At 44.0% G+C, this 14,834-nt stretch overlaps 1 protein-coding gene across 1 annotated transcript in view; it reads left to right on the plus strand.

The window, feature by feature from the left end:
* ABCA1 (ATP binding cassette subfamily A member 1) overlaps positions 1-14,834 on the plus strand; it is a 99,223-nt gene extending 84,389 nt beyond the window's left edge. The window contains exons 31-50 of the mRNA XM_082497233.1: positions 101-290; positions 446-540; positions 947-979; positions 1,515-1,620; positions 2,324-2,398; positions 2,546-2,715; positions 3,658-3,835; positions 4,374-4,489; positions 4,578-4,722; positions 5,936-6,059; positions 6,675-6,804; positions 6,934-7,054; positions 7,238-7,300; positions 7,769-7,875; positions 8,302-8,443; positions 9,720-9,854; positions 10,612-10,715; positions 10,843-10,935; positions 11,116-11,359; positions 11,555-14,834. Coding sequence (XP_082353359.1) covers positions 101-290; positions 446-540; positions 947-979; positions 1,515-1,620; positions 2,324-2,398; positions 2,546-2,715; positions 3,658-3,835; positions 4,374-4,489; positions 4,578-4,722; positions 5,936-6,059; positions 6,675-6,804; positions 6,934-7,054; positions 7,238-7,300; positions 7,769-7,875; positions 8,302-8,443; positions 9,720-9,854; positions 10,612-10,715; positions 10,843-10,935; positions 11,116-11,359; positions 11,555-11,695 — 2,512 coding nt within the window. The 3' untranslated portion in view covers positions 11,696-14,834. The remainder of the gene's footprint in view (positions 1-100; positions 291-445; positions 541-946; positions 980-1,514; positions 1,621-2,323; positions 2,399-2,545; positions 2,716-3,657; positions 3,836-4,373; positions 4,490-4,577; positions 4,723-5,935; positions 6,060-6,674; positions 6,805-6,933; positions 7,055-7,237; positions 7,301-7,768; positions 7,876-8,301; positions 8,444-9,719; positions 9,855-10,611; positions 10,716-10,842; positions 10,936-11,115; positions 11,360-11,554) is intronic.

Genomic DNA, 14,834 nt, shown 5'->3' on the forward strand with positions numbered 1-14,834 from the left:
CTTCTGGGGACTGTGGTGTCTGTTACTTAAATGGCCTGTAAGCAAAGGCAATCATAGTTGTTTTAAAAACTGCATTTGTGTTACCTCTTTCCTGACACAGAGACACTCCTTGCACTGTGGGGCAGAGGGAATGGACCACCGCTTCAGTCCCAGACTCAGTCCTGGATATCTTCTTGAAAGGCAACTGGAGCATGGAGAACCCTTCCCCATCTTGCGAGTGCAGCAATGAGAAGATCAAGAAGATGCTGCCTGTGTGCCCCCCTGGTGCAGGCGGGCTGCCACCGCCACAGGTAGGAGGGAGCTCAGTGGTAATGCAGTGAGGGGTGCTCCTGGAGAGCAGAGTGGCTGGGTGTGATTCCTGCATGCAGCACTGCACACAGTTTGTTCGACTCTGCATCTGCGTTTTCTGATGGGTGTTTATCTTTTTTTTCCTTGGTGATGCCAGCGTGAGCAAGACACTGCTGACATCCTCCAGAATCTGACAGGCCGCAATATATCAGACTATCTAGTGAAGACCTATGCGCAGATCATTGGGAAAAGGTAGCTATTGAACACACCCTCTCTCTTTTCTCCTCACCAAATGCTGCTTGTTGTATTGGAGATGCCGCACAGATCAGGTGAATAGGCCTGGGCAACCCAAACTCTTCAGCAGTGGGCCAGACACATTTAGCTCCTCACTGTCCTGATCCACAGCTCAAGTGATGTTTCTGCTTTATCAGTGATTCTGTGGCAGCTCTGAAGGGGGTATCCTGAGCCTTGTAGGCAGAGTATGGGGAAAGTCTGGGCACTAACCTTAAGGATTACACCGAAGAGGAGTGGTGGGACATATGTCAGATGTGAGAGGCTATTGCACTCTTCTCTCTGGCCATGTGTCTGCAGCACTGGTAGGTCTGTCTCTCCTCTTGTTCTACATATTATACACTGGTTTTCTTTTCTGTCTCTACAGCTTAAAGAATAAGATCTGGGTGAATGAGTTCAGGTGAGTTACTGCCTTTTCTCTGGCTTGTGTGTGTCTACTAACCCTTAAGCATTGCATTAAGCAGGACAGATCCACCCTGCTTTGCAGCATGTTTTATATGACTGTTAACTGCAAAATGTTGGGGGAGCATATTTAAGAATAAACTGAGGCAACCCACATCACTGAAAAGCATGCCTGCCTTATGTGGAGAGCAGTATTAGCTTGAAAAGATTTGCAGGACCAGCCTACTGATACTCTATCCTGGCAGATGCTTTTCTTTGCCTGCACTGGCAGCAGAGGATAGTGCATTCTTTAAATGGAACAGCACACTGAGCAGTCATAAGATGGGTATTTAACCCCAGAAACAAGGAGCGGGAGACATCATGACTAAGCAGCAGTGTAGGAAGATCGAAGTCATCCCTTCATGTAAGAGTGGACACACTTACCTTGGATATAGTGTAGGAAGAGGAAACATCTGGGAAGGGAGGAGGAGTATCATTTTCTGGAGGTCAGTGAGTAGTCAGATCTTAGCATCACTTTCTGTCTGAACTTACAGGTATGGCGGCTTTTCCTTGGGAGCCAGCAGTTCTCTCATGCTTCCTCCAAGCCATGAAGTCACTGATGCCATTAAACAGGTGAAGAAAATCTTGGAGCTAGCACAGGTGAGCAGCTCTCCTGCATAAACCCAGGATGCACTAACATCAGAGTCCTGTTACTTGGGACATGACTTGGAAGCCATAAAATGAGGATCATATGTACGTTACCTGTGTCCAGTGGCTTCTTCCCATTGCCTCTGAGCTGGGGTCTCCTAGGCTGGTGTCTGGCAGCAAAAGGCTTGGGAACACACTCAGATGAGGCTTACGCAGCCCACATTGCTGATGTGGGTTCTGGCCAACACCAGTTTCAAGCCAGTAGGGATTACAGACGCTTTTGAGCATTTTGTGGCAGGACAGGGCAGGCTGTCTCGGGGAATTAATAAGCGGTTGCCATCTCCTTCAAAACCTCAGTTTCACTCTCCTGTGCTGAGTCTGCCTTGGCTTAGAAGAGAATTTGGGCCACTGCTTTCTTCTGAGACTGCCTGTGGGCTGCAATGCCTCTGAAGGTCGGTTAATACTTATTGCTGGAAAAAAGCAGGCCTGAGGCTGACCTCTTACTGGTGGGACTGCAGAAAGGAAAAGGGGGAGGAAAGCTGCAGTTTCTCAGCTTTCTTACCACCTCAGGCTTGGCAGATACCAGCTGCAGAATGGAAAGAAGACTGTCAGAGCTGTGAAAAACAGTGTGACACCCCCCACCACCACCCTAGACTCCAGGACATGAATAAAGGTACTCTCAGAGGGGAAGTAACTGTCTCTTTGCTGTTTGCAGGGGAGTTCTGGAGATCGGTTTCTGAACAGCTTGTCAAGTTTCATGAAAGGCCTGGATACAAAGAACAATGTGAAGGTAAATTAGCCTGAGCAAACTAGCTGGAAGGATGCGGAACGAAATTATGTGTCCTCAATAGAAGAAGGGATGTTATGCAGGGCTCAGGAGCATGTTGGGTAGCTGATGTGCCTGGTGCCTTTCTGATGCTGATGTGGTCTCTTGCAGGTGTGGTTCAACAACAAGGGCTGGCATGCTATTGCCTCCTTCCTGAATGTAATCAACAATGCCATCCTTCGGGCCAACCTGCAACAGGGCAAAAACCCTAGTGCTTATGGGATCACTGCCTTCAATCACCCACTCAACCTCACCAAGCAACAGCTCTCTGAAGTGGCTTTGTAAGTCCTGATGTGAACATGGTTGGGTTTGGGCTCATCAGCTAATGACTACTGGAAACAGGCAGCCTAGGAGGGTTAAGCCTCACTGATGGACACCTGGTGGCCTGTAGCATTTAGGCCTTAATGTGCTGGCCTTATTTTGTGTGGTTTGGGCAGACGGCAACATGTGCTGTTGAGTACTTGCAGTTAAAGAGCACTGCTGTGCAAGCTTATTATGTCTTAGTCCCTGGAAGCTGCAGTTTCTAAGAACCAGTGTATCCAGACCTTCTGCTGCTTGGGAAGTTCCTCTCAGCCACATCCAGAAACATGGCTCACCATGAATACAGTCATTCTTTAGTCCCAAGGTGCCACCATTTGACTAGGAACTCTTAATAGATCCTGTTCAGTTTTGCCCACTGTCTTAACCTGAGGGGCACACACTACTGCACAGGGCTTACTGCAGTGAGACATTTGACTAGTCAGTTACTACTACAGCCAAAGTCAGGACTCATGCTGTCTGCAGATACATCCTTCAAATCTTAGAGCAGTGCAGATGACAGTCAGATTCCTCTGAACTTTAAAACAACACACAAAAAAAGACAAAACCCCCAACAAGCCCAAGAAATGCATTAAGTGGGAAACACATGGTGGTGTTAAGGAAGGCAGAAAGCCGTCTATTATGCTGAAGTTTCCAACCAATCTCCAGGTTGTGGTTCTGTCCTTGAGATGCCAACAGGCTGTGTATGTTCCCTTTGTTATGGCTGGAGAAAAACCATGCAGTTAATTAAGACAGCCTGATGTGGTCATACTTTACCTGCAAAACAGGGACAGTTAGAAGGAGAAACAGTTTCTGTGCTGCCCTGCATGAACCGCCTCATTTTATCTCAAAGGAGCCAGTACCAGTATACAAACACTTTGCTTTCTTTGTGTTTGTTTTTTTTTTTTTTTTTTTTTTTTGTCCAGGATGACAACCTCTGTGGATGTCCTAGTCTCCATCTGTGTGATCTTTGCCATGTCCTTTGTTCCTGCCAGCTTTGTGGTCTTCCTTATCCAGGAACGTGTCAGCAAGGCTAAGCACTTGCAGTTCATCAGTGGTGTGAAGCCTGTGATCTACTGGCTGGCCAACTTTGTCTGGGATATGGTAAAGGCTTTGTGACTGTGCTAAACTGTCCTCCATTCTGTTTGCAGTGTGTCCGTTGCACTGAAGTGCAAAGTGCAGTTTAGGCCTGTGGACACCACATTAATTCAGTGAATAACAGCTGTGCTTAGGACTCTTGTGCTTACTTTCTTAAGGCAGTGGTTCACCTCAGTGGGACAAGGAACACTGAACAGAGGATGGGAGGGCAACCATAACCTCAATCATCAGCATTTATTATGTCATCTGCCCCAAAATTTTTGCTTGTGTAGCCCCTTGTTCTGCTCTGTTCAAAGTAGGTTTTTCAACCTGTGGTGTCCAGAACCTCTGAGAGTCTATTAACTACTTCTAGAGGGACCAAGAAATGTAAATTCGTATGTACTGGATTGTAGTTCACACATGTGACGCTCCTAAGAGTCTCCCATTGAAAACAGCTTTGGGAGCACTGAAGGATTTTGAAAATGATTGGTTCAGAGCAGAAAGACATCTTTCATTATTTTTTTCATCTGGAAACAAATCTAAAGCCATATTTTTCACCTTCCAGTGCAACTACATTGTTCCAGCCACACTAGTCATCATCATCTTCATCTGCTTCCAGCAGAAGTCCTATGTATCCTCCTCCAACTTGCCTGTGCTGGCTCTCCTTCTGTTTCTCTATGGGTAAGGAATTTCTCATCAGAAGGATGACTGGGAACGCTCTTAGACTTGGATGGTGCTTACCTGATGTTGCTGCCTTTCCTTTTGCCAGGTGGTCCATCACCCCTCTCATGTATCCAGCCTCCTTCGTGTTCAAAATTCCCAGCACAGCATATGTTGTGCTGACCAGTGTGAACCTCTTCATTGGCATCAATGGTAGTGTGGCCACCTTTGTCCTGGAGCTCTTCACCAACAACGTATGTTTCTCCAGAAGCTCCTCACTGTCTTGCACTGCTATATCTAGTTCCATGTTGGTGCCATGTTGCCTTTAGCAGCCAGTTCTCCAGAAGGGCTAGGCCCCGGCCTGTACTGATTAGCTACTGCAGAGGTTCTGATAAAATGGTTAAAGCTCACTTCAGCAATGGTCACAGAATAGTTGAGGTGGGAAGGGACCTCCTGCGATAGTCTAGTCCAAGCTTTGAGCAGGGTCAGCTAGAGCAGGTTGCTCAGGGCCGTGTTTTTAACATTTCCAGGGATGGAGGCTCCATAGTCTCTCTAGGCAACCTTTTCCACTTCTTAATCACCCTTAGGGTAAAAAAATAATTTCTTATGTCCAAATGGAATTTCTTGTATGTACTTCATAAGGGGCAGTATCTGTCTACTACAGGCCATTTTAAGCACTCAAGCATTTAGTTGCTCTCAGTTTTGCCTCCTGTGGTAGATACCTCTCTAACTGTATTAGCAACTTCCACACCTCACTTCAGATTTTCCAAAGCCAGATGCCTACTAGGGAAGGTGCAAGTTCCCCTCATACCTGTATGCAACACAGGATGCCTTAGCAGGCCCCATTTGACCCACACTGATGTGAAGTGGTCCTTGTGGGAGGAGGTTGAGGACACCCTGTGGGTTACCTGTTGATTGTACCACTGCCTGTGGGCATAAGGAAGCAATCTTTGATGGTGGTCCCTTTTGTTACAAGGCTTGTTTTAGCTCAGTAAAAACCTATACATGCATGAGGATAAGTACCTGGCAGAACAGGGATCTCTCCTCAGGCTGTTGTCAGTCCAATCTGTGAGCTAAACCAACTGGAAGACAAGAAAGAAAAAGGATTGGAGCCTTCAAATATGAGATAGGGAGCCACTGAGATAACCAGTCTGTGCTTTCCTGTCTCTTCAACCTCTAGCCTTTCTCTGTGTCATCATTTGCAGACACTGCCTTTTAGACTGTAAGCGTTTGAAGGAATCTCTCCTTTGATGCATTTTGCTTGTATTTATAGCATCTTGATCAATGCAACAACACTGACTCTTCAGAAGAGCCTTGGCACTGGTTCTTGGGAGAGCATTTCTAGTCCTAAACTCTGTGGGGTTGCAGTGTTGGGGGAGGGAGGGGTCAATCACAACATGGGTCACGCTTGGAAGGTGGTGGCTTTCTGCTCATATGGCTCACTAGCGCTTGATTTTGTACTAACAGAAGCTGAACAACATCAATGACATCCTGAAGTCTGTCTTCCTCATCTTCCCCCACTTCTGCCTGGGGCGGGGACTCATTGACATGGTGAAAAACCAGGCCATGGCTGATGCTCTGGAGAGGTTTGGTAAGTGAAATTGTGTATCACAGGAACTGAACAGGGAAGGGTTGAGTCTGCTCTGAATGATCACCCTTTGCTCTTCTGACTTTTCAGGAACTGAAAGCGCACAATTTGCAGCACAGATCTGATCAAAGCTGTCAAGTCTCCACAGCTGTCCTCTTTAGGTTGTTACAAGGACTGAACAGGGCCTGGCAGATAGATCCCCAGAGTTTTGAGTTATTAGGGGCATTAAATAAAAATGCGTAAAGCCAACTGTATGGAGAGGATCATTAGGCCAAGTGTAAGGAGCGGCTAAAATTCTGGAAAGCTGGTTGGTTTTTTTTCTGGGATGCAGTTGCCAGGCCTGAGTCACAGTCTTTCTGGGCTTCACTAACCTTTTGGGAAAGTTGGCCAGTTCTTCTTTGGCAGACTGAATTATCTGGGCCTGAGTCCCAACTTTGCAACAGTAAGAAATGTGCATACAGCCACAACGGGTCCCTTCTGTGGTCTGTCCCTTCCCTCCTTCCACTGGCTGCTCTCCAGTTGCCCTGGTGCCCCACCTGATGAGCTCTGCAGGAAGAAATGCTAGCCCACTCCTATTTCTCTGGAAAGGTGACTTTGTTCTTCATCTCATTTTGGCAGGAGAAAATCGTTTCGTGTCCCCTCTGTCATGGGACCTGGTGGGAAGGAACCTCTTTGCCATGGCAGTAGAGGGTGTTGTCTTCTTCCTCATCACAGTGCTCATCCAGTACAGGTTCTTCATCAAACCCAGGTAGGTTGTCTGCTGCACTTCACCACTGCAGATAGGTCAAGTTTTCATTGGTGTCCCCCATGAATTGGGGAGAATATTAACTATGGAGGCCTGTCTTCTTCTGCTAATGCTTTATCTTGCTCTCTTCAGGCCTGTCTATGCAAAGCTGCCTCCTGTGAATGATGAAGATGAGGATGTAACCAGAGAGAGACAGAGGATAATTAGTGGAGGAGGACAGAGTGACATTTTGGAAATCAAGGAGCTAACCAAGGTGACACAAGAGTTCTGCATTTCTAAGACTTCTTGGCCCAAGATCATCCAGTTCACTAGAAGCCTCATTCAAAGGAATTTAGTGGGGTCAAAACCAGAGCATTTTTATAGTGTTGAATTTGTATGGCTCTACTCATAATTCTCTTTGACATTATCCCTCTTATTCTTTTTTCTTTGTTTTCAGATTTACAGAATGAAGCGAAAGCCAGCGGTTGATAGGATCTGTGTTGGAATCCCTCCTGGAGAGGTAAGCTTATCTGTCAAATTCATTGCTTTGCTATTACTGCAGTATTTAAGAGCAAGAGACAGCAAAGGATAGAGTAAGATCAGAAACAGATGATGTTCAAATTAGATCAAAGGAGATGGCTTGGAAGTTGAAGCAGTTTCTGATTCTGTGTCTCTCTGCCTTTGAAGAAGATACTGAACTCTTAGTGTCTGGGACCTTAAGCCAAACTCTGGTACCCTCCAAGGTTTGGCACAGGTACACTGTGGTGGCACTGCACCAAGGTGACACCACAGTTCGTTCATTTTCCTAGCCTAAAGATTTATACATAAAATGAAAGTCCAGAAGTTTTTTTCTGAAAACGTACTGAAGACTCCCTCCAGCTGACCTGAGAGTCAAGTTTGGTCCTCCCCATCTAGTCAATGCTGAAAATGATGCACCTGAATCTTGTTCTCAGACACACTCTGCTCATCTGCTGTTTTGTATCCCCAGTGCTTTGGACTCCTGGGGGTAAATGGTGCTGGCAAGTCGTCCACTTTTAAGATGCTAACTGGTGATACAGATGTGACAGGAGGAGAAGCTTTCCTCAAAGGAAACAGGTGAAAGACCATGCATCTTTCCTCTGCTTTGTGTCAAAACAGGTCCTTTGCTGCTTTTTCCTCCAGCTTTTACAGCCTTTGTTCCACTTCCAGCAAGTCTAAACTCTGCCCTGCTTTTCCCTTTTTCAACTCCTGGCATCTGTTTCAGCCCTTTGCTGAGTCTGGTAAAGTACTTCAGTGGCTTAGGAAAATTTATTCTGGTAGTCACTTCTGAATACCTGCCCTCTCATGTTTAAATATCATATTTAAAAAGAGAAGGGGACAGGGAGAGAAAAAAAAGAATTTGGCCAAGACAGACGTCTAGGATCCTGTATTTTTGTTAGTTCAGTGATTCCAAAGCCACTGTTTCACTTTCGTCCTTTTAACACCTAAAATAGCAGTATGTACTTGTGAATCCTAACAAAGGTGTTTTTTTCTCTTTTACAGTATCTTGTCCAACATCCAAGAAGTCCACCAGAACATGGGCTACTGTCCACAGTTCGATGCTGTTAATGAACTGCTGACAGGGCGAGAGCACTTGGAGTTCTTTGCACTCCTGAGAGGTGTTCCAGAGAAAGAAGTCTGTAAGGTAAATGAAACACTGCAGAACCCACGCCAGTGACCAACTTCTGCTTGCTTGACCTTCCCTGCAACACATACAGTGCCATAATGTGAAGCTGCTGAAGATACTGTATGGTGAAATCTTGTCCCCTTTTCCTTCCAGGGCAAACCAAAGTTGCTGTGGTTTTTCAGTGCTGCCTAGAAAACTGTGTCAAATTGAAGGGCAAATACTTTGGGTCCTGCGTTCTCATAGTGGATGAGCTTCTCCACTGAATGACTTCTTTCCTTTAAGAGTTTTAAGGGCCGTGTAGCTGCAGGTCATACAGAACCTCACCTGCTGTCAAGAGTTAATTCTTCAAAGTACCAGGGAGCAAGCACTCTACAGCTTAACAGAAGCCTCATGCTGGCTGTTACATCTTTCCGATTGATCACGCTGCATCATTAAAGTGCTGCTATTTCAGCATTCAGATATGGGGTTACACTAACAATCTTGAGGCAATTGATGACAGCTGCCAGTACCATACAGCACCCTTGTCAGTGCTGTTTCCTTGAGTTAAAAGCAGTTTTCAGTGTATGTGTCCTGGGTGCTGCAGAACAGTAACTGCTATACATAGGAAGATGACATCTGTACCCAGTGCTTTGAATAGGGCCAGCTCTGGTGCCTAGGGTATGTCCAGGTAGCTTGAATTCTTCTTGGAGAGTAGTGATGATGGCTGAAAACCGCAAGCCCCTTCAAAGGTTGCTGTCAAGTTCCTCTGTGTAATGTTGCCACCAACCCCATATAAAAAGGGACTCAGTTCTGGATATGATTCAAGTAGTAGCTGAATTTCTTTCCCCTAACACTTTTTAGTCCCCAGGGCAACAATGCTTCCTATTGGCACCAGTAACAACACTCCTGAATAACAAACCAGATCCTCCACATTCTGTCTGAAGGGCTAAGACTCACCACAGTGGGATTACTGTGCGTCAGTAGTGACTATATCCCTGCTGCAAGCCCACAGCAACTGGAAAGCTAGCTGAAGCCAGTGCTGCTAAGAGCACTACACCAGTGGTTAACATGGCTCAAGTGACGTCGATTTCATGCTCACTGACAAATGAGCTGCAGCCATTTGATTTTCTGGCCTCCCAGGGGCAGGACTGCATATATCCTGTTCTAGATAAAAACCCATATCCATGCCATGTTAGATTCTCGCATGAGTGGCCCTTCTGAAAAATGTTTTTTAAAGCCGAAGCTCATAAGAAAAATCTCGTTGTATAATTGTTGCTGTGCTTGATTCAAGATGGTTTTGTCCTGTCTCTTGTAGGTTGGTGAGTGGGCAATTCGGAAACTGGGCCTTGTTAAATATGGAGAAAAATATGCTGGGAATTACAGTGGAGGGAACAGGCGCAAGCTCTCCACAGCCATTGCCCTCATTGGAGGGCCACCTGTGGTGTTTCTGGTAAGTCCGCAACCTTTTCTCATTAATGTTTTCCTTGGAAAAGAGAAAAGTCAAGTTCGAATGAAGACTAGATATTTCATAGCCAACTAATGATTAAATACATCATCAGTCACTTAAATGTGCGCAAAGAGCACATGGAAATAAAGATTCCCTATTTAAATGTAGGTGCAAGCTATAATGTGCCTCCAGGCTTCTGTTTCTGAAAAATTACTGGGGAAGTGGGGATCTCGAACATGATGCCAAACTGCCAGCTGTGTAGCATCTTCACCACCTGAGTACTGCTGCAAAGATTTCTGTACCTACAAAAAATAACAGTCTTCCTGCTGGACACAAACAAATCTTACTGTGCGGGAGAATCGGTCCCGTGTTTTTATAATTCAATGAAAATTGGAAATAAATATTTTGGGGTTCTTTAGAATAAAACCAAGGACAAACCTTGGGATTACTAAAGTTCATAGTGCAGGAAAAAGTAGTCTAGTGCTCTATTTAAACAAGCTAATTGACTTTAACTTGTTCCAGAACTGGATATTTCAACATACTATAATTGCAGAATAAGCAGTACTTCTCAGTTCTGAAAAAGATGTTTGCTAATTCAATATTGGGAGCATAAATTATTTTCTCATTTTGGAAAATGAATCAAACTTATTTTCAACCTTTCCAGTATGCATTATCAGAATGGACAGGTCATTTCAGAAATGAGGTATTTGTTGGTAGAATGTAACAGCATAATCTGCTTTTTTTAATATATATTCTGCAGGATGAGCCAACAACAGGGATGGATCCCAAAGCACGTCGTTTCTTGTGGAACTGTGCTCTGAGTGTAATCAAAGAGGGGAGATCAGTGGTACTCACATCTCACAGGCAAGTAGCAGCCCAACTGCATCCTATTCTGGCTTTTGCATCTATCAGGGCTGGATGCTAAACTCTGCTTGGCTGCTCTGACCTTCCCGGCTGCTTGCGGTGCTAATTAAGTTACTTCTGCCTACAGCATGGAAGAATGTGAAGCCCTGTGCACTCGAATGGCGATAATGGTCAATGGGCGATTCAGGTGCCTGGGCAGTGTCCAGCATTTAAAGAACAGGTACTATTTTCTTTTCACTTACACCGTGGAATTATCTGTATTTTTAGGGAGGTACAGTCAGACTTAATTCCTTATGCAGCTTTCCCATTGCTATTCTGGCTATGGGAAGCACTGCTGGATTTTAAGCTGCACTTCTGCTTCAGAGGCTCTTAACTCCTGTGCTGGTCCTCTTGTTTACAGGTTTGGAGATGGTTACACCATAGTGGTGAGAATTGCAGGGGCAAACCCAGACCTGAAGCCTGTTGAGGAGTTCTTTGGGCATGCCTTCCCTGGAAGTGTCCTGAAGGAAAAGCATCGGAATATGCTGCAGTACCAGCTTCCCTCTTCACCATCCTCCCTGGCCAGAATATTTAGTATTCTCTCCCAGAACAAAAAGAGACTCCACATAGAAGACTACTCCGTTTCTCAGACCACACTTGACCAAGTAAGTTTTTAGTAGCCTGTTAACAGCATCTTTGTGCAGATGTAGGAATAAATCCACCAATTTACTGGACCTATCTTTTCAGGGCATTTAAGCAGAGTACTGAATCACAGGACTAGTTCAGGAAGCCCAGTGTATAAAATGACCTGAGTTAATGAAAATCCAGGGTGATGTGTGACATGGCCTTCTTTCTTGTAGGTATTTGTAAATTTTGCTAAGGACCAAAGCGACGACGACCACACTAAGGACCTGTCATTGCACAAAAACCAGACTGTGGTAGATATTGCAATCCTTAATTCCTTCCTGCAAGATGAGAAGGTAAAAGAAAGTTGTGTGTGAGCCAATTTCAGCAAAGAAATGATGAGCAGAATGCGAACTTCCTTTTCCTGGGATAGGATACTCCCAAAGAAGAAGCTAGAGGAAGAGAAACTGGACACTCTACTGATAACCATTCAATGCAATGCAATTCAATGCAATGAAAACAAAATTTCTTTACAGGGGCAGTGCCTCGTGGAGTCGTCTTGTACTGTTCTCAAGTGAAAGACTTGAACTTAGCTCATTACAGTATAACTCTGAAGCTGTGGTAAAGCACCCACCAGATGCTATGGGCTTTCAACTATACAGTATCTTGTCCTGTACAGTGTGTTTTTACTAGGGTTGCAAAAATAGTTCATTGAGGAATCATGGCCAGTGGTTATTTATAGATATTTTAGACATGCATGTTTTAGTCTTTAAAACAATCATGTCAAGAGTGGGAATTTCCTGGTGCTACATCCATTGCTGGCAATGAATGCACCAAGACAGTCAGTGGCAAGAAAAGGCACCACCAGTGTTGTAGCCTTAGGTTGTGAAAACTTACCTGACCAGCTGCTTTTCCTAGACTGGTGTAGGTCAGTTGGTGACAAATCTGGGGCCACAAAGCAGTGCTGTGTAGACGGGATGGCAAGAGACAGGCCATTGTATCCATACATCTCCATCAGTAAGTGGTGATATGCAGAACTGTGAACCCTGCAAATGCACAGGATTGTCCCACCAGCATCACAACCAATAACCTCTGACTAGGTTTTTGTGTAGTTAAGTACTCTCCTGCTCCTTTGAGGTACTGCAGCAGCTGCATGAACACCTAGCAGGAGGAAGTGGGTGAGAAGCAGAACTAGGGTTTGGACCACAGCAGCAAGCTCGGTAGTTGTACAAGCTGCTAATGCCAAGAGCAAATTCTAAATCATGAGATGACACTCAGATATGTAATATCTGCTCCTTAACCCCTGCTTTGCACCAGAAAGGTACCCATCATCTGAAGTTACTGCTTAGCATAAGCACGTTGCCATTTCTGGCTTTGCCAGATAAAACTAGAAACGAGATGTAGATTTTTTTTTTTTTTTTTAACAGTATTATTTATGACTTTAAATAGGTAGGTAGCATAATTAGGGATTGAAAGTGCTTTCAGTTGATCTTTGTAGCCACTGTATTTCTTTACATTATGCCTGCAATGCTATGCTCTCATTCTATCCATTCAGCGATAGCTACGTTCATGATCTGACCAAGTTCCAGACTCTAGCAATCAGCTGCTATCTGCAATTACTGCAAGTTGTTCACCTAAATTTTTCCTGTTTGGAAACTGATATAACGTTAGACTAATGTGTAAGTTTCTGCTTCTGTTGTGCAGTGTAGTTTCAGTCATTAGGTGATCCCTAACTGGAGAATACACCTTTATTATACATGTGACAAACTGCTTCAGTAAAAATCCCCTTCAAGAACAAATAGTTCAAAATAATAGTGCTACAGTTACATCAGTCAATGATTTTTACATGTACAAGAAAGTTTTACAGAGCCAAAATAATACTGGTGGGGATATTATATGGTAAGAATAGCCAATTCCTGTTCACGTTGTACAACAGTCATGGGAGAGTATGCTTTCATTAATACACTTACAGGCCCCTCTGTTTTTACATTCAGAAATAGGTTCAGTAATGTGGTTTGACCCCAAGTGCAGTTCCTGGGCTATTCCTATATGTCACATCTCTGCCTTAAATACCTGTACAGGTTCTGCACTAGCTCTTGATACTACTCTGCCATGAATCAATCATGGACCATTTACTTCTGTGAATGCCTATAGCAGCCCAACAAAGCAGTGAAGAGGCTGGCATGAGCCTGAAGAAGATTGATTACATATTTTCAGGTATACTTGGTAACACTGACCAATTCAGCATTTTTAATACACAAACAGTTAAATATTTAGCACAAGTTCCCAGTCCCTGCTATGTCCTGCCTTGGGATGAAGCAAGAGCTTACTACGTGCTCCGCTGAAGTGCCTTTTTCATACTTTTTTTTTTTTAATCTGTATAATACATTGCTAAGGGGATTGAGAAAGGAGTGTGATGGGGATTGGTATACCTCACTTAAAACATGCTTTGTTATTACCTTTATGGCATAGTCACCCTATGGGGATGAGTTACAGGGTGATGAATACACCAGACTTCCAGGTGCAGAAAAATTACTTAACAGCTGCGCTACAGCCATGACTTCTCTGTAACAGGCTGCAGGTATGTTACGGTATCATTGAAATGAACAGCATGTATCGAAGGCTTACCACTGCTAAAAATCACTATTACAAATCAGCATTAAGTCACCAAAGTGAAGGGCTGAAGTTTTGCATCGCACCAAATTACTGCATGTAGAACTAGAACGAGTTCAAGGAGGATTCAGATTTGATCCTGAAAGGGCTGTGGTTTGCTCTTTGTAACTGCTCATGTAAATGATTAATTTGGCAGGAAACAACAGTCACATCATAATACTCTTTCCTTAGCCCACCAAAAAAAGATTCGTGATTCTTATTGCCCTGTGACTGTCATGCTCATACAGCCTATCTGTGACAAAATGTTACAGTAAACATGGATATTAACTGAACTATTTCATAGCTCTGATCTGTCTTGTCTGCTGAACAGACAGCATATGCAACTCTCACATGAAGATTTGTCATGGAATAAGTTCAGACAGCCGCTAATTTACTCTCTCAAGTGTGTGTTGGGGAAAAATAACTCTAGGGTCACATACAGTATATGAACCACTCTTGATAATGAAACTGCACTGAGGTGTTAACTTATTTTAAACTATTACTATTGACATGTTGCATCCCTCTTTGTAGTACATTTGTATTTTAGTAAGGAGTTGTATTTTCCCCATGGTTAAACCACCACTTTGTGCTTATCCTTCCCTCCTGAATTATAGTTGGTCCTTCATCCCAAGCACTTTATGCTATCTGTAATGGGATCTATTTTTGCACTGGAATATCTGTTAACTTTGCAAAAATCTAGAGAGATTTCACAACTGAAATTTCTAAGTTAAATCCTTAAATGGACATTTTCATTAAAAGCAAAAAAAAAGTATATATATTTGTATTTGCTAATAACTGTTATGTGAAGTATTAAAAGGCACTCTAATTGCCTTGTATTAAGTAAAAAATAAAGCTGTTATGGCA

This window comes from Vanellus vanellus (genome assembly GCF_965231255.1).
Source record: "Vanellus vanellus genome assembly, chromosome: Z".
NCBI classification, from domain to species: domain Eukaryota; kingdom Metazoa; phylum Chordata; class Aves; order Charadriiformes; family Charadriidae; genus Vanellus; species Vanellus vanellus.